The sequence below is a fragment of the Alligator mississippiensis genome, chromosome 2, assembly GCF_030867095.1.
Source record: "Alligator mississippiensis isolate rAllMis1 chromosome 2, rAllMis1, whole genome shotgun sequence".
NCBI lineage: Eukaryota > Metazoa > Chordata > Crocodylia > Alligatoridae > Alligator > Alligator mississippiensis.
Window position 1 is genome coordinate 99,950,190 of NC_081825.1, and position 22,255 is coordinate 99,972,444.

At 41.2% G+C, this 22,255-nt stretch overlaps 1 protein-coding gene across 5 annotated transcripts in view; it reads left to right on the plus strand.

Annotated features, from left to right (window-relative positions):
• The first annotated feature begins 5,492 nt into the window (after positions 1–5,492).
• TTC29 (tetratricopeptide repeat domain 29) overlaps positions 5,493–22,255 on the plus strand; it is a 364,566-nt gene continuing 347,803 nt past the window's right edge. For 2 of the 5 annotated variants that reach the window (XM_059722000.1, XM_059722001.1), the window contains exon 1: positions 5,496–5,757. Coding sequence is in view for 2 of the 5 variants with exons in the window: in XM_059722003.1 (XP_059577986.1) it covers positions 5,716–5,757 (42 nt within the window). In the remaining 3 variants the exon portion in view is untranslated. Of the gene's footprint in view, positions 5,758–22,255 lie in introns of all 5 variants that reach the window. The other 3 variants (XM_059722003.1, XM_059721998.1, XM_059721999.1) reach the window with 3 other exon arrangements.

The following is a 22,255-nucleotide window of genomic DNA, read 5'->3' on the forward strand; positions in this document are numbered from 1 at the left end:
CACCCGGACTTCCCTGTCCCGTAGTGGGCATGGGCGTCCCATGGGACTGATGAAAGACCGACGCAAAGTACCTATTTAATAGGTTGGCTTTTTCCTGGGCGTCAGTTGTCAGTTGCCCCATCTGGTTCAGCAGGGGTCCAATGTTGCCCCTGCTTTTCCTCCAGCTCCCCACATATCTGAAAAAGGACTTTTTATTATCCTTCATGCTCAAAGCTAGTTGGAGTTCAGTTGCAGCCTTGGCTTTCCTGGTATGCTCCCTACAGGACCGGACCAGTGCAGAATAATCCTCCTATAATGTTATAATGTGTCATAAATCCAATGTCTATATTTACTCCATGATTTTTTGTATCCAGTAGATTGATGAAGTGAAGTTCATAGGCACATATGTGAAAGGCGTTTTGTAAATTCCCTTTGAGGATTAAAACTGAGAGATTGGAGAGAGAGTGGGTTGGCTTTTTTTGTGAGAAACGTGCCCCACAGGTAATTGGGTATTTTTCTCTTTGATAGATTTTCAGTGTGTGTTCATGCTGGTATGCAGTTCTTGTTTGGTCTCTCCTACATATTCTCCATCAGGGCATTTAGTGCACTGGATGAGATATATTATATATCTGGAGGTATAGGTGTAAGATCCAGGAATGGTGATGGTTCTGTCATGGGGTGTAGTAATTGTGGGGGTGGTGGAGATGTATTGGCAGGTTCCACATTTCTTGTCCTGGCATGGTCTGGATCCATTTGGTGTGTTTTGGGCTGTAGGAAGTTTGCTTTTGGTGATGAGGTTGGCAAGGTTAGGTGCTTGTTTAAAGGTTAAGATGGGTGGTTCTGGGAAGATCTCCTTAAAAATTGGGTCTTCTGCTAGTATGGGTTGCAATTGTTTGAGGATTTTCCTTATAAGTTTCAGGGAGGGATGATATGTCATAACCAGTGGTGTGAGATTCATGGGGGGGTTTCTTCTATACTGCAGCAATTCTTCATGTGGTATCTGGGTGGCTCTTTCAAAAGTGTGATCTGTCTCTCTGGAGGAGTGTCCTTGTTGAGTGAAGGCCTTTTTGAGATTTGTGAGGTAATAGTCACGGGTATTCTCAGTGCAAATTCGATGGTATTGGAGGGCTTGACTGTATATTACAGCTTTCTTGGTGTGTTTAGGGTAATTGCTGGTTCTATGCAGATATGTTTTTGGGTCTGTGGGTTTCTTGTATATATATTATATACAACATATACCTCAAAATTGCAATCCAAAACCATTTCTTCACTGAGCAGGGCATCTTTAGGCCTAGTCAGCAGAAAGCACTGAGAACAGGAATGTTTTGAAGGCCCATCCCTCCCCAGAGCTTAGGCACCTGAGTCTCTCTTCAGGCAGGTGCTTCTATCTGTGCTTAATCCAGTTTGGAATCCTCTCAAGAAGACAGATGCTTACAATAATATTTCAGGGTCAGGCTCCCTCTTGGTTCATTCTTCTGCCTCTGTGAATCTTGAATTCCTTTCTTCTTCTTGCCCCTATGAGTCTTGCATTCCTTTCTCTTCAATAGAGTGGTGAAAGGTTCCCCTATCCTATCCCCTATTGTACACGCTGGTGGTCAGGAAACTCTTTACTTGGAGGTGAGAGAGACAAGTTTAAACCCCCTTAGACTGAATGGAAGCCTACAAGCCACGTTCTCTCATGTGAGTGGATGAGTGATGTAGCCATTAGGTTGGTGGCCAATGTGACCATCATCGGTGAGCCTATCTCTATCATCCTGCTTTGACTGTCCTGTCCATATTTCTTGGTATACTCAGTGTGTATGCTCAGGTTCCTAAGAAGACTTAGGTGCTACTCCACTAAGTTTCTGGCTCTTCACTGAATGTAAGTGGGAGCAGAGTGCCTAATTGCCTAACTGGGGCAGTTCTGGGTATGTGCAGAGGCAGAATGGTTGGTACCCAGAGAAATTTCAGGTCAACAAGGCTGTGCCTGACAAGGTTAGGCACTTTCAGGGTTAGGGAGCTGCACTATGGTTAGACATTTAAAGCCTGCCAAAGTCATGCTTTAGATACCTAATAGGCTTTTGTTTACAATGAGCCCCAAGTCCTTATGTTACAGATCAAAGCAACCATCCTTCCAACTGAGAGACAGTCAAGAAGCTCTTTTCCATGTGCATGAGAGTTTGCTATTTTGTGACTCCTCCAAACTGCTTCCCACTGGACTTCATTGGAATTGTATATATTAAAGATCAGCACTGAATTTGTCTGCTTATATTAACCAAATCTCAGCATTGAATGCTGTCTGAGGGTCAAATTCCTCCTTGTTGGCACTTGTGCTATTATGTTGACCTTCAAGGGGGACACTGAGTATAAATGAGGGTGAAAATCAGCCCTGAGTGAACAGTACAAACTGTTTGGGTAAATTATTTGTATATCTCTTGAGTTTAGTAGCTTTACCCAACAGTTTTAACTGACTATAATGCAGTTTGATTTTCATGTCCAATAACTGTCAAGTGACTAAGTGGTATTCATTAGCATAACTGCTCAGCCTTTTGCATTTTTGCAGCAGAACCTCAAACCACTTTAAGATGATGGAGTTTATATTGCAGTTGAACCTCTCAGGCAAATGTCTTATTCCTTTCCCCACCCCTCCATACAATATTAAACAAGAACGCTTTAGCACAAGTACTTCAAATGCTTACTCTGAATTGTTCCATCAATAAATTTTAATTTCTGAAAGCAAGAAATATAAACGTCTCTGTTCTGTGATAAAATCTAAAAAACCTGATCTTTATAGAATCTTCAGGGATTCAGGATTATTTTATATAGTTTAAATCTGACCAATTTCCCCTCCCCCCCAGTTAATTATACTCATTTGTATAAATAGATGTTGCAAATTCAGTAATAAAATGAATACTACATTCCTTTATTGTACATAATGCATTTAGCTGTAATTTGTGAAGATACTGTGAAAACTTCCACTGATATAAGCGACTATTTCACATACTGATCCACATACTGTTGTGTTGTTTTATAAAATATTCATATATAATCAGACGGGATGCAAGACACCTAGATGTGATCAGTTTATACAACAGTAAGAATTGCAATATAAATGATGGACTGTTACATTGATGCAATTATTATGTTTACCATTATTAAACCAGCAAGTTAAAGATTTTTGGCACTTTACGTTCAGAAGAAAGCATTGCGTTGAAGGAAAGCATCTGAAAATACTAACAATTTCACCCTACCTATCTTAGGCTTCTATATAGCTGCCCATCATGGTAGTATCTAAGTGTGTTTCCTTTAGTGTTACACGTACAATACTGAGAACTCAACCATGGTCTTTGATATGTGTATGGGCTTTTGACTTATTTCCTCAACTCACCTCTTTCACACGTATTTCAGGTGAAGATGTGGTGCTAATCCACACCTGTGTATCTTAGATCAGTGCTGAAATTGGAACACAAAACAATTACTCCACAATACTGCACCCATCAAATGAAAGATGGCCAGTACATGATTTGAGACATAGAAAATTATATAGAACAAAAAAAAAAAAAGTGTATTGTCAGGAGGTGGGTGTGTGGGGTAGCAGGTGTCATACCATCTCCAGTCAGTCAGTGGAACTAGTATTGGGCCCTAAATTACCTCATTAGTAGGTATGTCTACCTCTAACAGCTGTTTCTGTCCCATAGAAATTAAAAATAAAGACCCAGAACCCAGTCCTACTGCCACCCATAGATATCTGTAGGAATTTTTCTATGGAGTATGGATATGGAATTAGGCATGTAGTTCCTAAAATAACTTCAAAATAGTGCTGATAAAAATAAAGGAAGGAAATTTTTTGACTATTTCTGGAAACCATGGACTTTTTAGCAACTTGATTTCAAATCAGAAGTCACTCAAGTCTGGCAAAGATTTGGAAAACATACCATCTAGGATTATACTGGGATTGCTTACATAGTTTAACAAATAATAATAATCATGTGATAACTGGCCCCTCAGCCCAGGGAAGAGACATGCATCATCTTTCACTTTCTGTTTTGGCCAGCAGGGAAAAGAAAATGGAATAATGATGGCAAAGAGAACTGTTTTAATGGTACTAAAAAACCCAGCTGAAGTATGAAAGACCTTAGGAATACATAGGCAGATTTTGTCTCTGTCCATCCACTGGTGAATGATAATTTAGGAGTACTCCCTTTAAAAAGAAAATCCAATAAGCCTTTTTTTTTTTTCTTTTTTGTATGGATCTCCTCATCAGCATCCACTGAAAACACCTGATCCTGGAAAGAATCTGAGCCTCCATCTTGAACTATATTTTTAAACAGCATTAAACAGTAGGACACATTTTCTCCTTGGATCACATAAAACAGGAGCAATCTGCTTGATTCTTTTTTAATTGATATTTATTCCTGCACACCAAAAAGCTTTCATTTTTTGAGAGAAGGCTGCTCAAATGCAAAAGCTCAACCTTGTGGTTGCAGCTAGCTCTGGCATGCTCAATGGAGGTGATATGGGGATCAGTCATGCAAGCTGGAGCATGAATGGCTATGGTTAAGCAGGTAGATAATATACTTCTTTAAAAAATATTAGAATATATTGACAAGTGCATTTTAAAATGTAATCTTAAATAAATAAAGAATGAATGGCATTTTCAACATTAATGGACAAAGAAAGCACTTTTAAAAAATGTACTTTGCCTGGCATTTTCTCATGTATTTGTTCACTTATTGACTAAATTGCAAAATTGGGTCACTCAAGTGATTTCTCAGTCACTAGTTCCAGTTAAAAATGTTCTCTGAAAAAGCAATAGATCATTTAGAACGCATCACAGAACGGCCATATCGTGACATCTGTGTATAAGCTTATAAATGGATGTCACAGCATTGCCCAAAGCTTTTAAACCTTAGCTTTCATCAAGCTGTATTTATTTTTTCCCCTCTCTCTTCTTCTGTGACTGACCTTCCATGTTACAAAGTGAGTGTGAGATGTGACAGAGCTATAGAAATGACCATCCATGCCATTATACACAAATTATGTTTTGAGGGAATACAAAAGCATTTATTTTAGTCATGGTATAGGTTGCAGAGCTGCTCTTTACCCCAAGTAGATTTGCGTTACACTCCCAATTCATTTCTCAAAAAGTAAAAGCTTTTTCTTTTGGGGGGGACAGCTTTGCTCAGTAAGTGTGAGGAAAAATAATAAAAATCTGACTCCACTTAACTCTTGTACAGAAGGCTTTCTCAGTTAAGAAAATTTATAGCATGAGGTGTGAGAGACAGTTCAATAGCTTTAGATGTCTGTAGGCCTTTTCAGCTGAGGAAAAGATCAAGTTTAACATTTGTTTCAGATTTCCAGCAATACCAACATCACTGTGTAACAGTTGAAAGAGTTCCATCCGGTCCATTACCGGTTCTTTCATTTCTTGACAAGAAGCCTTGAACAAGGCAAACTGGGGGAAGGGAGAATCAAAACTGTGTGAAATGTTTAACCTTTTAGCATTAGTTCAACCAAGTTTAAAATTTCTGGCAATCTGCCTAGATTTTGCAAGGCTGCTCATGTTCTGTAAGCCCCAAAAGATCATACATAGTGCTTTTGACTCAACACTTAAATTATATGGAACCAAAGCTGAAGAATTGTGAAACTTATAAACTGCGGAAAGTACTCATGATGATGCTCCTGCCTGGGCTCTCTGCAGATCATGTCCTCTGCAGAGCATGTCCTAGATAAAGATGAAATAGCATCCATATAGAAATGTTGACGGGCTTCAAGGCACTTTCCAAGGACAAGGTTAAGGTAATATGAGTTAAAGGTATATGAAATATGGTATGTCTTATTTATGCTTTTAGAATATGCTAGTAGCAATGCAATGCCCTTGTAACTATATAGTGATATTACTCCAAACTCATTAGCCACTTTAATCTGTATTGCATGGATGCATCACTTACTGGGAGGAAAAAGGATGAGGAAATGAAGGAAATATATTTCTTTCCCATAATTGGGCTATTTTCTTTGGATTCAGTGTAAATAGAAGGTAAATCTTAAGAGCCTAAAGGTGTTTCAGGCTCAAAGGAAACTGGCTGCTCGTGGTGGTATCATAAGGTGATATTGTCCTGTGAGCAGTGAACTTACATGGGATGCACAGAGAAATCAGGAGACCACCATGCATTGGCCAGTCCTGGGTTAATGCAGGCAGGAGCATGAATGACTATGGTTAGGGTTGGTAGTGTCAGAGTAATGTTGTAGCTGTGCGGGTCTAGGAACTATGTGAGAGGCAAGGATTTTTGTGGTTGATATCCTTTATTGGACCAACCCCATTATTGGAATAGATTTAGAAAAGTCATAGATTCATAGATTCCGACCCTAACATCTATGAATCTATGAACACTCAACCAGTGATGCTGGCTACCTAGAAGTGCCAAGGCCAAATTCTGGTTTTGTTTTAAAATAAGAAGCTGCCAGTCCTATGAAATATGAAATTACTGCCATATGAAATTTGTTCATATTTTCTGCTCACTAGGGGAAAAAAAGGGTGATCAGCTTTCAACACTAACCAGAGACTCAGGGAATGGTACTGTGGCCACATCTACACAAGCAGCAGACTGCGTAGTTGCATAAGCAAGTACTAGACTGTGCAGTAACTGGCATTGCCACATAGTTTTTTTCCCCAATGCTACTTGCACAGTAGCAACGAGCTACTGTGTAGCTTGTTACTACTGCGCAGTACCGTCACCACTCAGTTAGTGCCTGGCAATGGTACTGCACAGTAGTGTCTTATGTAGATGTGCTCTGTGATACCCCAAAACTTTTCTAAATCTATTCCAATAATGGGGTTGGTCCAATAAAGGATATCAACCACAAAAATCCTTGCCTCTCACATAGTTCCTAGACCCGCACAGCGTATCCTATTGTCCAGGCTTTGTATTATCCCCAGGCTGGCTCTGCATCCAGTCTGAAGCTTTTAGAAACTGATCCAACCTCTTTGTTCTGGAAATCATTCTGTCAGTCTCTAAAGAGCTGTCTGTCACAGAACACTCATTGTGGTATTTCTGGGCTTAATGTGGAAATAACATGGCCTTTCTTACAATAATAAGAATGTCCAGTACACATGAAATTGAGAATTGCAGAGCTACATTAACTGTTTTGAATTTCAACAAAAAGTTTGTGCTTGGTTCCTATATCAAGTCTTTTTTACATATACCTTTCACATACCAAAACTGGACTCAATCCTGAATTGCTTGCACCTAGGTTACAGGATCCTGTCTTCCAGGTCAGTAAACTCAGAGGAAGAGAGAACTCGTTTCAAAATGGAAATATTTGTTTAAATGCTTTTTATTGTTGCTGTGCTGGCTGATTTTAAAATTTATTGGCAGTTCATATGTCTTGAAGTATTTGTTCAAGTCAGAAAGAAAACAGGATTTTCCTGCAACACTAACATTCTTTTGTTTGTTTGTTTGTTTGTTTGTAATGCATGTACTTCACATACTAGTATGACAGTTTAAGTCCAAATAACTACTTTACTGGAAGTTATGATGGCTATTAAGGTATGATAGAAAGCACAGTCAATGAAAATAGGAAAGGCAGAAAATTTTTCAAAGGTTAAATAAAAGTGGCTTTTTTTAACTATATATACTTAATATTTTGCAAAAAATTCCAAAATTCTCTCAAATATTTCATAAATTATAAACTTGGATTAAAACCACAGGATTTGATGGTGTCATAGCTACGTATTTTGGTTAGCAAAGGTATTTGGCCTTCAACCTTTTGCCTCAAAATGCTCCTGAATCTTGCTGTTATAACACTGGAACACGTACCTTGTCATGTGCTATTACTTACAGTGCATGTCACAGGACAAATGTTTGTTATTAGTAGAAGTTTCACGGACGAATTTTACCATCCATTTTCTGGTCCACTCCAATTTAACAACAATTTTATATTTTGCCTGCAGGCTAGAAAGCTAGCTTGTGCCAGAGACATTTCTATTTTAGCTGTCATGCCCTAAATGAACATTTTTGTTTCTAAAGGGAATTGGAAAAATACATGGAAAGAGGAAAATGTAATTTATTTTGATGTTTGCTAAAAAATAATTCCAATAATCAAGTAGCTGCTTTATCCAGTGCCCATTACAATTAGTGTGTTACAGTGTTCAGTTTCATAGCCAATGGTTGAAGAAAACTTGACGAAGTTCTTTGCTCTGTAATACGTTTTTGATGGTCATACCAACTCAAAGTTCCCTTTTAGAAGGTAGACAAGGTTCTTTGGGTAGATGCGATATCTTTAATTAGACCAATTAAATAGTTGTTAAAATTGTTCTTTGCAAGCTTTTGGGCACAAACACCCTTCTTCAGTCAGCCTTTCCCTATGCCTGAAGAAGAGTGTTTGTGCCTGAAAGCTTGCAAAGAACAGTTTTTCCAACTATTTGGTTGGTCTAATAAAATAAATCACATCTACCCAAAGAACCTTGTCTGCCTATGTCCTTAGACCAACACAGCTACAACCAACAACACTTCTAGAAGATAAGTTTTGTGTGACCTGGGTTCTACGTTTTTAGTATCAGAAAAGTGTTGCATCAGTTATGACCATAGGGAACAAAATTGATATCAATGACTAGATACTGTAAGAGAATGACCAATATGTGTACTTAAGTCAAAGACCATTCTATCAGTGATAGCTTTTTCCTTTTAGAAGATATCTGCCCAGTATAAAGCATCTTCTTTATGCATAAACATTCTGGCATTTTGGTTGCAGTCCTGATGATCTACACAGGCAGATGAGTAGAAAAGAAAGATGCAATAGTTGATCTGTAAACACTAATGTTGTTGTGGTAACATATGAAGTCTCATGAAATAACTCATACCAAATTACAACAGTCTTTGTAAAACAAACTTACAACAACTTAATTTTTCACTTACACTGTTAAAACGCTATAAAGAGCTCTGAGCCTAAATAAGAACCAGACTCTCTCTTTTTGGTTATTCAAAACCTTCTCAGAACAGGCTACAACTTCCTTCCCTTCATCTCAACCCAGAGTTGATACAGAAAAAATGTATTGAGACATCTTTAAATCTGGGGCCTCAATTTAGAAAAGCAGTCCCATTGGGCAGAGCTATTATATAATGAACCATTTTGGAAAGAGAACTTCAAAAATTTTGTCAAATTTGGGGGCTGAATTTTGTTTAAAAATAATCACTGTTTTGTGGAATGTTTTTCCCAACCAATTGCAAATTTAGTGAGATTTTGAATATGGCTGGATGTAAGCAGCTTGCCTGAATTGGGTCAATATTTTAACTGGACATAAGAGTTTACTTAACATTAAGAAAATAATTAAATGCATTTCTCAATAGCATAATTTTCTGAATTGTGGGCTATGAAAGGTTCATGCAACCCCCAGGCTGAGCTGAGTAAGGATGGAAACTCTTCCCTTTCTTGTGGCTCCTCCTTGTAGCTTGCATTTTAAATCCTTTCAAAGCCCTTAAAAATAAGCACACATATGCATATGGAAATGTATATAACTTTACATTGTTTATTTTCATGTCCATATGAATTTTTAGCACACAAACTACAATTTGTGTGGAAAGACTACAGGCACAATCAGGGCAATATTGGCTCAAAGAGCTCGTTACACGTATCACACAGCTCAAGGGGTATGGCTGCACCCCCTACATCCCCCCAGCTGCAATCCAGGATGCAGTGAATACGGAAATACACAGGTTGCTGATTAAAGATTGATCTAGATAGCATAGAGAACTTGGTGCAAGCAAATATGAATTGTGTCTTACAAAGATTTTAGGTCATATTTAATAAAGGAATCTTTCCAAGGAAGCAGTGACTCCAATGAGGACTTGGAAGGTTTGAGGCTCCTATATACTCAGCTATATAGCAGCTCCCAGACCCATGCTATTATCAGAAAACCTAAGGTGACCTTGGATGTATAGACAGAATAATGTATAGGTGTATGGAGGTCGGCATTAGTGTGACTGCTGCTGGAACATTGTACAATATTTGCTAAAAATAGCAAATTCTAGGATAAAAATCCCAAATTCTCTTATTAAAATACCCAAATCCATGTTATCCCACAATTAAAGTGAAACACCACTATAGAGAGATCAGTTGGGCAATGTTTTATTCATTTATTTACAATTTTAAAGCAATTTTGGAAGCCTATTTGTGCCTATATCATCATAATAAAACAAATTCTAAATAACTATAGTTTGACATTTGCTTTTGGTGTTTTCATCATGGAAAAATCAGAGCTGCCCCTGCCCTCTTCGCTTACCAGGATGTGGGGTGCTGAGCAGTACTGATATGCTGGTGCCCTACCCCTGCCCATCACTACCAACCCACAGCTCCCCCAGTGCCCCTCACTCCTGGCCCATACCCCCTGCTGCTCCCACTAGCTCCCTTCTGATAGCAGCTCATTAGTCCAGCTGCAGCTATCCCACCCACTGCTTTGTGACTGAGCAGTGCCAAACCTTGCTGTTCTGCTCCCTGAGTCTAAGCCCAGGCACCAGTGATCCCCATGTCACCCCTGGGAAGACCTCAACTGGGGCTCAAGGACTGGGCTGGGCAAGCCCCTTCTGTTTCAGACTGGCCTCCCCCTACACAGACTGCTCTAGGGGGCAGGAGGGCTCTAAGCTTGGCTCTGGCAGTCTTTCCTACCCAGAGCATGCCCCCACCCCTGACCCCATCTGTCTCTCTCACACATACAACCCTGCTGCCACCTCCACCCCTACCCCCAGCCCATCACACACTCAAGTGGTTCCTGGGACCAGGACCCCCCCACCCCCATGCTGGGGCTGCATGGACTGGTGTGGGCATGGGACAGGGCTGCAGTGTGGTAGTTATCTTTACAGCCATGGCTCCTGCCAGGTGGTCCCATCCTGTCCCGTCTGGCAGCTGGGCATGCAGGGTATGAGAATTGGGGGGAGGGGGAGATTGTAGGTGGGTGTAGGGTTTGTGGGGGGATATAGGGCTTGTTTGGGGATTGGGGGGGTTGGGTGGATTGTGGCAGGGTTTGGGTTGAGGGGTTTGCAGGTGGATTGTGGAGGATTTGTTGTGGGGAGTGTGTGGGTGTTGAGAGGACTGTGTGCATGGGTATGGGGGGACTGTGTACTGTGGGAAGAACTGCTTGGGAGGGGTGGGTGCCCCACCTGCCCCCTGGCATGGTGCACAGCCCACTCCACAGCAGCAGCAGCAGCCATCAGGGTGCTTATGGCCCACTACTGGCACAGCTCCCCGTTGGCACAGTGTGGCCCTGGCTGCGTGAGACCCGGCGCAGCCTGTGCCACATAGAACCAGCCTGGTCTGCTGGTGTGCACCTTCAGCCAGTACTGAGCTGCTTTTGCTGCCACCCGGGCTCCCGGCATCGCACACAAGATCTATGCACCAGCGGGCCAGGCTGGATACTGCCTCCATGTGCCCTGCATGCCGTTGGGCTGGCCCAGTTCCATGGGGGCAGCACCTAACTCATCCTGGTCCTGCTGCTGCTGTGGGGAGAAGGGACGTGCATCATGTAGGGAGGGCCGGCAGGCAGGCAGGGGTCCCAACCCTCCCAAACAGTCCCCCCCACCCACACACACAATCCACCTCACCCCCACAGTCCCTGCACCCCCGACATCCCTGCTTACCTGGGACAGAGCCTGGGTCTGATCCACTGCTGCAGCCTTGCCCCACTCCTATTTGCTCCAGCACACTGAGGCAGCATGGTGGAGCAGAAGGGGCACATGGCAGCCATAGAGATGCTCTGGAGCATCTCTTTGGAGGACCCAGCCTCTGGTTGCTTCAAGGCATACTCCATATGCTTTTTCTCAGTGTGGTTTTTTTTTTTTTATACCGGGATTTTCCAGTATCAAAATTAGAGTCCAAACTGCAAATATGGAGTGCGGGGAACATTTTTTTGTTCCTAGTGTGCCTCTTGCGGCATCTTGAACTGCTTTGAGATGCTGCAACAAGCATGTGTTCGCTTGTCTGGATGTAACCCAGGAGTTCAGTTAGCTTAGCTAAAGAAAAAGAAGGTTAATGGGAGGCTTGATTAGCCTAACTATACCTACATGAGCAACAGAAATTTATTAATGGAGATGTGATAATAGAAATTTCTACAGTCTGGCAGGAAAAAGCATAAGAATACATGACTGGACACTAGAAATAAGGTACAAATTTTAAAAGTGAGAGCAATTGGCCTTTGAAACAATTCACCAAGAACTCTGGAAATGTTTATATCAAGATTGGAGACTTTCGTAATGGGAACTGATTCAGATCAAATGGGAATTAATTGAAGGAAGTTCTAGGGCTCGTGTTAGATCAGAGTTCTTACTAGGTGATGCAATGGTCTCTCCTGGAATTATCTGTGAATTGTTCCTTTATTTAGAAACATAGGACTGAAAGGGATTTCCCAGGTTATTGAGTCATGTCATCTACTATTAGAGGCACCACATCAGGTAATCCTTCCCATACACTTAACACAATGTATCTTAAAAGTGATTAGTTTTTACATCTGTGGTTTGTTTGGAAAGCTGTTTTAGAACCTTGGTACCCTAATAGTTAGGAGCCTTCTAACTTCCAACCTGTATTAATACATAATTAATTTATACCTCTTTGTTCTTCTACAAACACCACCTTTTAGCTTATATCTCTTTCTCCTTTTTACCTCCTGGATGTATTATTAGGCAGATATTGTATCCATCTCACTTCTCCTTAGACTAAACTCTTTCAGCTTGCTCACATAATAGGCTCCTCATTCCCCTGATAATCCTTGTAGCCCCATTCTGCACCTGTTCCAATCTGAGTTCATCCTTCTTGAGCATGGATGGTTGATTGGAATTGGTGGTGGTTGATGGAAGTCAATCATCATGGTGCCCTGTGACCAGTGGGGTCCCTCAAGGCTCTGTCCTAGGGCCTATACTTTTTAACATTTTCATCAATGATGTAGACATTGGTATTAGAAGTGGGCTGGCCAAGTTCATTGATGACACCAAACTCTGGGGTAGAGCATCCACACCTGAGAACAGGAGGGTGATCCAGGCAGATTTTGACAGGCTCATGAAATGGGCGGATGAGAACCTGATGGTGTTTAACACCGAAAAATGCAAGGTTCTCCACCTTGGGAGGAAAAACCTGCAGCACGCTTATAGGTTCGGCAGTGCTATGCTGGCTAGCACTATGGATGAAAGGGACTTGGGGGTCATGATTGACCACAAGATGAACATGAGCCTTCAATGTGATGCTGCGGCTAGTAAAGCAAGCAAAACGCTGGCTTGCATCCATAGATGCTTCTCAAGCAAATCCTGGGACGTCATTCTCCCGTTGTACTCGGCCTTGGTGAGGGTCGCAGCTGGAGTACTGTGTCCAGTTTTGGGCTCCACAATTCAAAAAGGATGTGGAGAAGCTTGAGAGAGTGCAGAGAAGAGCCACGCGCATGATCAGAGGGCAGGAAAACAGACCTTATGATGCGAGGCTGAGAGCCCTGGGACTCTTCGGCCTAGAAAAGCGCAGGCTCAGAGGCGATCTGGTGGCCACCTATAAGTTTATCAGGGATGTTCACCAGGATCTGGGGGAGCATCTGTTCACCAGAGCACCCCAAGGGATGACAAGATCAAATGGTCACAAACTCCGCCGTGACCAATTCAGGCTGCACATAAGGAAGCACTTCTTTACTGTCCGAGCCCCCAAGGTTTAGAATAGACTGCTGCCAGAGGTGGTTCAAGCACCCACTTCGAACGCCTTCAAGACACACTTGGATGTTTATCTTGCTGGGATACCTTATGAGCTCTGAAATTTATCCCACTTCTATTACTTCATCCAGTTCTTTCTGCATGAGATCCTGATCCTCCTCTGTTTTAACAGTGACACCTGCTTTTGTGTCATCAACAAATTTCATCATCACACTCCTACTTTTTGAGCTAAGATCATTTATGAAAAGACTATTCCCGCAGGCCCTCCACTAATTACTTCTGCTTTCAGCAGTCCCTATTGTCTCTCCTTCAACCAATTCCTTACCTACCTTTCAATTTTTTCAGTAGCTTCTCACTGCTCTGATGGTTAGAAACCTTTTCCTAATGTATAACCTAAATTTATTCAGGGACAGTTTTATACCAGCTCTTGTACAAATGTTGTCTTCAATATAAATGTATTTTCTCCTTTTGTTTTTGTTTAATTCTCACCCCCTCCCCTCCAAGTATTTACATTTCCTCTCAGCCTTCATGTTGGTAAGCTATGAAAGCCAAGCTCACTTAGAATATGTTCGTAACCTCAATTATGGCAGTTCTCAGTAAAGTTTATTAGTATGTGATCAGCGTTGAAGAAAGGTTTAGTCTGAGACATAGTGGCATATTTTAGAATGGCAGTGCCTGGCACTGGAGTAGAATAGGAGGTCCTTATCCTTCATCCCTTCCTGTTCAGCCTTAATGGAGGGTTAGTACTGTGTCTTCCAGCTTCACTACAGTTTGTGACTGCCTTAGATCAAAGACATGCTTTCAGGAAGCCATCCATTCACCAACAAACCCCTGAAAATGTAACCAGAAAAGTATCTCTGTGTAATGTCGCATTATAGCCTTTGGGATCTAGTGAGCTCAGGGGCGATATTTGATGCTGAGGCCAGATTTGTCAGTGGCGTGTGTCAGTGTACCTCATTTGATGTCAGTGGAGTTAACTTGCTTCATACCAGCTGAGGAGCTGTTTTAGTGGAATTAATCATCAGTTTAGAAAAAATAATCTCTTGGTGGAAAGGACACATTTCCAGTAAGTCATGTTAGTGGTTGCTGTTTAAGAACTCCCACCAAATATAAAGCACACAAAAATATACACAGAAAAGAAGAAAAAGATATTTAGAAAAAGAATTTAGAAAAGGATACTTGTGGTAGAAAGTATTCAGTGAGCTCATACAATCTCTCACTAAAGTATCTGTCTTTTTCCTCAGTCTCCTCTATAGTATCTCCCCTGACACTTAATGGGGGAAAACGGATCTTTCAGAAATAACTCTTCCGGAGGAAAGATTGTTTCAAGCTCTCTCTTTGAACTTAATCCTATACCCACAAAAGGTATTGGCTACATTCCCATGGATTTTCATGGATGCTGGATCAATCCCTTTATAATCTGTTCTTGGAAAAGTATTTTATAGAGGTTTGTGCCACATTAGGCAGCTGGAAGAAGGGCAGCTGTTTCCATCATAGACTGCCAACAGAAACTACAAAGGAAGAAAACATGTTACCATATTTTTCTGTTATAAAAATAGTATTTGGGGATAAAAAGTTATTAAATCCATGTTACTCCAAAAACAAGTTGAGACAAAAGGAAAGGAATTGGGATTCTAATATTACTGACACATTTCACTTCTAACATCATGAGCCAATTGCATCTTCTCTGCTGAAATCCTTGTGTGGTAAGTATGGGTGGATGAAAACACAAGTCCCATGTCTTCTACTTACCAGGTAGAGGTTAGTAGTTAGGGAACTTACACAAGGTGCAAAAGTCTGAGTACAAGGGTACAAATTCCTAAGTAAACTGTGGTGGGGAAGAAGTATCTTTTACTGCTAAGGGATCTTGACTGTTTGAAATGAACCTGTTCTGTTAATGCAAAGGAAAAACAGCTTTTGTTTGTGTCCTTTTCTTCCTCTTAAAAGATGCATGAGAGTGCCTCAGAAAGCATGTGAGGCTTGTGGAAATTGCATGCTTCCACTGAAATTGGTGGAACTACGCTGATTTAGACTTTCCAAGAAACTGGCCTCTTATTCACAATACATAAAAATAAAGCTGCTTGTTTAACCTGAAATCTATTGGAAATATCAACTCTTGACTACTTTGTTTTTGCTGGAGATCTCTGAATGACTAGAAAAAATGTCTTTGGGTTCCAAAGTTCAAAAAAGATAACACAGAGGAAAATCAAACTAACAAAAGTGGGCAGTTTAAAACCTCTGACAAGAGATGGTTTGGAGAGTGTCTTTATGGGACAAAAGGCCAATAGAAGTTGGAGCTCTGACCCAAACACAGGTTTCATCCACAATCCCAGAATGCCTATCTGTCTCTGACAAATTGGCAAGCACTAACATACCAGCAGTACTCATACTAAATCATAGTATTTTGAAGTAATAAGCGTTAACAGGCCATTGAGTAAAATGGAGTCAGAGTAATGAACAGAGAGTTTCAAACATTGGTCACCAGGAGAATGGCTTCATCCATTCTCCTGTCCCTTTTTACTGCATACAATTTCTGGAACAGTATAAAGGTGCCCCAGAGCCTGGTATCTAGCAGGGAAGGCACTACAGATGCATCATACTGATGCCCTTACAATTCCTGATGTAGGAGCCATGCTGCAGGCAGGGTTGGGAAGAAAAGGAATCAAGAGCTGGGTGTCAGTGCTTCATGCTGCAGAGATTGTGACCTTCAGTGCTCTCTGAAAGACAGTCCAGAGAGGCTGCTATAATTTAAATAGATGGTCAGGGCAAGTCTCTCCAGCCTTTGGAGTGGCCCAGGATGGAGGTAGAAAAATATGGCAGGAAGTGACCACCCAAGCCTTTGCATTCAGTCCTCCCATAAGTACAGGCCACTGTTTAAGTCCAGACTGTCCATGAGTTCATCTGCTCTAGTCCCTGTCCTGCTCATATCACAAAACAGTGTCATCACCTAAGCACTCTATACTGAGCTTATGACCTTTAGTACAGAAGCGCAGAAAGTTAAAAAAATTACAGTGAGTCATAGGAGAAGAGCAGGAGGGACTGATGGCACTGGCAAGATCTCAGATCCCAGCAGAAATGAGCCCAGGTGAGGAAGATAAAAACACCCCAACAGTCCCTGCCACCGTGACTTGGAGTTAATTCTTTTCTCACTTCATAGGGTAAGACAAGATAATTTGCTAATCCCTGCATTGTCAATAAGACATAGCAGCCAGACTCCTGAGAGGTTCCTCAGGTCAAGTCAATCCTGTATAGTTTCTTTTACTGTAGCCTATCTGTGATCTTTCAAAAAAGGCAGGAGAAAACCCTAATAGTTATGTATGCAATAAGGGGGCAAAAATATCCCTTCTAAGGCTTGCAGAATACTAGTGGAAGCCCTGAAAAACAGGCTAATTTATCCTTTTAAAGTGGTCATAGCGTAGCCCCCACTGTTGGGCTCAGAGTTCTTAAAGATGCAGAATAGCATCTCACTCCAGATTCTTGGACATGCAGGATGATGGTAGTTGCTACTGACTTTCCTACAAATGAGGAGATAATGGTGGCATGTTGAATAGGTTATGGCAGAATGACTCAGTTTGGAAGAAAGCAGTAAGATTTTTGTACAAAAAGAGGATGAAGTGGGTTTTATGTCAAAATTAGTACCATTAGCAGAGCAGTGGAAGAAGCATTTACATGGGTGGTCTCATGAAGTTTTCTAGCAGCTCACTGAGATCAAGAGACACTTCAAAGGGGGTCAGGTCTAAATGTGTATCTCAACTAGTTTTCAGTGTCTTCAAAGGCCCGTCATATTTTGGTTGCCTCTATGAATGAGGAGAGTTAGGGTTACCAAGGATGAATGTGTATAGAAAAGGGCAGAGGTATACCAAGCAGGGTTGGTGTGCTGGGCAAACACTAAAGGAGAGTGGGTGCGAGGGTAGGGAGAATGCCAACGGGGCATGAGTTTAAGAACTGGGGGTGGGAGGAGCACTGTCTTAAGAGTGTCTTATCTATGCTGGGGACCCAGAAATAGTCCCTGGCTGCTGCTGCTGCCGCAGCATGATCTTCCTACTCCATCTGTTGCTTTTACAGCAGCAGCACAGTGTCCATTCACCCAGCTGCTGCTGTGAGAGCAACATTGTAGGACTACTTTTGTTGCTAGGGCATAGATACTGTGGGGGTAGGAGGCGATTCTGGCACCCCTCCTAAGCTTGTGCCAGGGCTGGTGTTCTGCTCACCCAGCCATACTTATGCTGCTGGAAAAGGGTGTCTCTGCCCCCACTAAATGCCTAACTGCATGTCATCAGGCACAGCAGTCTAGAGATAATTTAAAAGGCATTTCCAGATTTGTATTCTGGGGGACTTCAGTATTAGGGAGCAAATGTCTGTCTGTTTCATAAAAAGCACAGAGACTATCACAAGACTTTACCTTGCTGGAAAAACATAAAAATAAATGACAGTTTCAAAATACTGAATGTCTTAGTGCAGTGAACTCTGCAGTTACACCATCATTAATCAGAACAAGTATTTATTAAATAACTGACCCTACTATGTTAATAGGGAAATGTTCATAGCAGTGACAAAACCAGCTCTATACCAGCAATCTCTGTAATGCTGTTGTTTTCCATGGCCTCCTTACTGCTATCAGTTATTCGTATTGCATTAGTACTTGCAAGCTCCAACTCAGAGTTGGGGCATCACTGAGCAAGGCAGGAAGATGAGCTCTCATTACATGGATAGGACAGGGAAAGAGGCAGGACCTGAGAGCAAAGATAGTAACATTTAAAAAAAAATGTAAGCCCACTCAGAGCTTTGTAAATTTTGCAAATTGTCTTCCCTCACCTGGGTTCTGCAGACACAGCCAGATCTGTGCGCCAATGTATATATATAAACCGTTGTTATCACTAAACAAGGCAACCACTCCAAACATATCAGGACTAGAATGGCTATTCTCTAGTACACTAGCTCAGCTTGTTGTTTATTACTACACAGACACTGTCCTTAGCCATTTTCTGTACTGCTACACGGTTCTTCTCTAAGGGATTATTTACACATTTCCATTAAAGTTTTATAGTCTCAAAATTCAGAGCTGCTAATAAACAAACCATTCCCAAATTTAGAAACATAAAGAGCCAAGAATCACAATGTTTCAAATCTCCTAAAAAAATGAAGCATGTTTCAAACTTGTCTATCCACTGGCAAAAGAACGCCGTGAACACTTGTATCTGACTCCTGATAAGTGACTGGAAGTTTTGTGAAGTGTTGACTGATTGTAGGATTCAGGAGAATAGAAAATGGGAGGAGGTGGAAGGTACAAAAAGCTGTTGGTGGGTACCCTAGTATGTTTTGTTTATGTGGGGAGATCCACATGAAAGGCGCTAAAGGGGAAAAAAAAAACCTAAACCCTGCATAATTTATTTAGAGAAGAGCATGGTCTTGGCTACATCCCAGGTCAGGCAATCAGGAATTTGGATTCCATGCGAGCACTCCACAGACTTCCTGGGTGACCTTGGACAAGTTACATAGGTCACAGTGTTCAAAAGGGACCATTAGTTTTGTGTGCTTCTGTATTTGGGTGCCCCAAAGCTAATGGACACTTGTGGAGATATCTTTGTGGAGCTGTGAGTGCTCGGCACCTCCTAAATATCATGCACTTGTTATCTCAGATAGGGAACCTAAAGTTGACGTGACAAAATTAGTGGAGATCTTGGACTATTTTTTTCTTTACCTTCACTATGTCTTGCTTTCCTCATCTGTAAGAGGGGAGTCATGGGACTAAGTCAGTTGTCTGTGTTGTTCATAACATGGCTTAAGAGTCAACAAATCATGGAATTAGGCAGGCTTCTACACTGTTACCTTCCCTTTTTAAACTATTTTCAGAGTGCTTCTCCTCTCACTTACACTAGTATAAAACTGGAGCAAACCAGTAAACAGTAGGGTTCCTCCAATGTGAGATGGAAGGAAGAATAAAGTTCTTGTATCAAAGAAGGCTGAAGGGGGGAAACAAAAGTAAAAGGAGGAAAACTTGAAGGAAAACTTCACTGTATATGTGTTACCCTGTATATTCATTGGAAGTCAGACAAATCTGAGCCAGATGCACAACTTCTATGCACACGCTAGTCATCCATTGACGATATGAATGCTTATAAGGGGTTCTTTTTCTTCTCTCCAGTAATTTCAGTTCTTGGTTTTTTTTCAGCATTTTCCTTCCCAGGAGATGCGTCATTTTTGCACTAACTGCTGGTAAATCAACCAGGAACTTTTCTAGTAACAGAGGCGGTGTGTCATCATGGAACCAATATCTCACAGATATAAATAGATTGTTGCATGGGTTTTGGAAGGGTACATAGACATTTGAGAAACATCAGTCATATAGACAAAAAATAACAACATTCTAAGCTGGTTCAGGACATAGCGTTCAGTTACTTACAAGGTTCGTTTCCCTTTTGACAATATTGGTCTGCATGTTGCTCTTATGACAGCATCTATCCTCGGATATTCCCAGCTCTCTATGGTGGGTTTTGTAAATGCCTGCACAGAATAGGGGTCTCCCTGGTAAAGCTGAGAGACTTTTTTCAGCCAAAGGCAAATCACTGGATATTTGAAAGTCTTCTCAATGTTGCTGCTTGGTGCAAGCATTTCTGGCAACCTAATAAGAACATGTATTATGTTGGAGTAAAGAAAAGCCATTTTGTTTCCAGAAAATTATACTGGATACCCTGTGTAACCCTATCTAGAAACTAATTCTGATCAAATGACATTAACTGGACAGAGCATTCAATGGCTTTTTGCAATATTTTTCAGACATAAGTGGGATTTTTTTTTTTTTTACTTTGCATGCTTCTACCAAAATTTATGTGGGACCTGGCCAATCTTGCAGGCTTTGTTTTCAAGGGATAAACAACGCCAAGGGAACCAGAAGTCTAACTGACTATATAGATGCCTAAGTACCTGATATGGGTATACATGTTGTTTTTATGGTGTTTTGTACAGTTTTGTACAGTTGTATGGTGTTTGTACAGTTTTATGCTGTACATTCATTATAAGCCTAATTTTCTATAGCCAACCCCCTGTGCAACACCTTTTGTGGGATTTGATTCCATGCTAATGAATGGATTATAGTGAACAGATTACATGTCTTCATTTGGTAGAAATTCTTTTTCCTCCTGTAACATTTAGTCTGTGTGCATGCATGTGTATGTATACGTGTGTGCATATGTACTTATGCTCAGGTACATTTTCATGTCTATGTCCCCATGTGTGTAATTCTTTCTACCTTGAAAGATAACTTAAATTTGACCACAATTTAACAAAACAAAGCTAAACATCAGTGAAAAGTAAGTGTACATAATTAAAAATTAAGACTGCACAATTTTAAATTCCTACAACAAAGTTAACTTGTTCATATTATGTCAGCAGCAACAGCAATCCCTCACAGTCGAAGATGATCACTCCCACAGGTCAAGTAAAGGGTTGTAAATGAGCCTGCTGATGGCTAAGAAGGCTGATCCTAAAGCCACAGACTTTCTGGCAGATGCCACAGGTGGTGGTTAAAGGGAGGACTGAAGTGCCGATTTCTCTGTCTTGTTTCCTTTCCTTCCATTTCTGTCATTTTTCTGCCTCCTAGGTGAGAATTTTCCTCAAAGTAAGATGTATCTTCTTTCACGCGGCATTATCATGTAGCCCTGTCCCAGGCTAATTTTTCCCAATTTGTGGTGTCAATGCCACACTTCTTAACATTTGCCCTGCTGGTGTCCTTGAAGTATTTCCTCTGGTCCCTGCATGTCCTTTGTCCTTGGCTGAGTTGGAAGAATAGCAGCTGTTTTGGTAAATGTATATCACGCATGTGCACATAGTGTTTGTCTGCTGCAGCTGATGTTGAATAATCAACGCTTCCTTACTGGTGCTGTTAGCATCGATAAGGACGCTGGCATTTGGTGATGATCCTCCCATTTTATACCAAAGATCTTTTGGAGGTAGCACTGGTGATGGCATTCCAGGATTTTCAGGTGATCCCTGTAGGTCACCCAAGATTCACAGCCATAGAGAAGAGTTTGGATTACCACAGCCTTATATAGTAAAAGCTTTTTTCAAGTCCTGATGTTGTGATCATTGAACACATGATGAGTCAGCCTTCCAAAGGCAAAGCTGGCACATTGGATCCTATACTGGATCTCCTCATTGATGGCAGCCATCTCTCAAAGAAGGCCACCAAGGTAGGCAAAGTGTTCAATGTTCTCCAGCTCCTGTCCATCATTGAGAGTCTTTGTTGGGGGAGCTGATTGGCAGTCACATTATGTAACTTATGTATTTGATAAGACATGATAGGCAGAGCTGGTAGCACTTCTTATACTTAAGTTTGCCCAACATTTTCCATTTTAGGACCATCTTTCCAACTTTGATCTTTAACCATTTGGGTTGAAAATGTACACAGCAAGTGTTTGTATCAGGCCAAATATTTCTGGAAAGTTTCAGCATGAACAGTTTAGTCATTTCCCAGAACAGAAGGAAATAAAAATATACAAGGAAGGAAAAATGTTTTGCCCGTGTTAAAAAGTACTTAATTTTATTCAGAATATGTAAAGCTTCCACAGTTGGGGTAGGGACTTTGAGGTATGGACATTGTCCTGAGTTCAAGCAAAAACCCTATT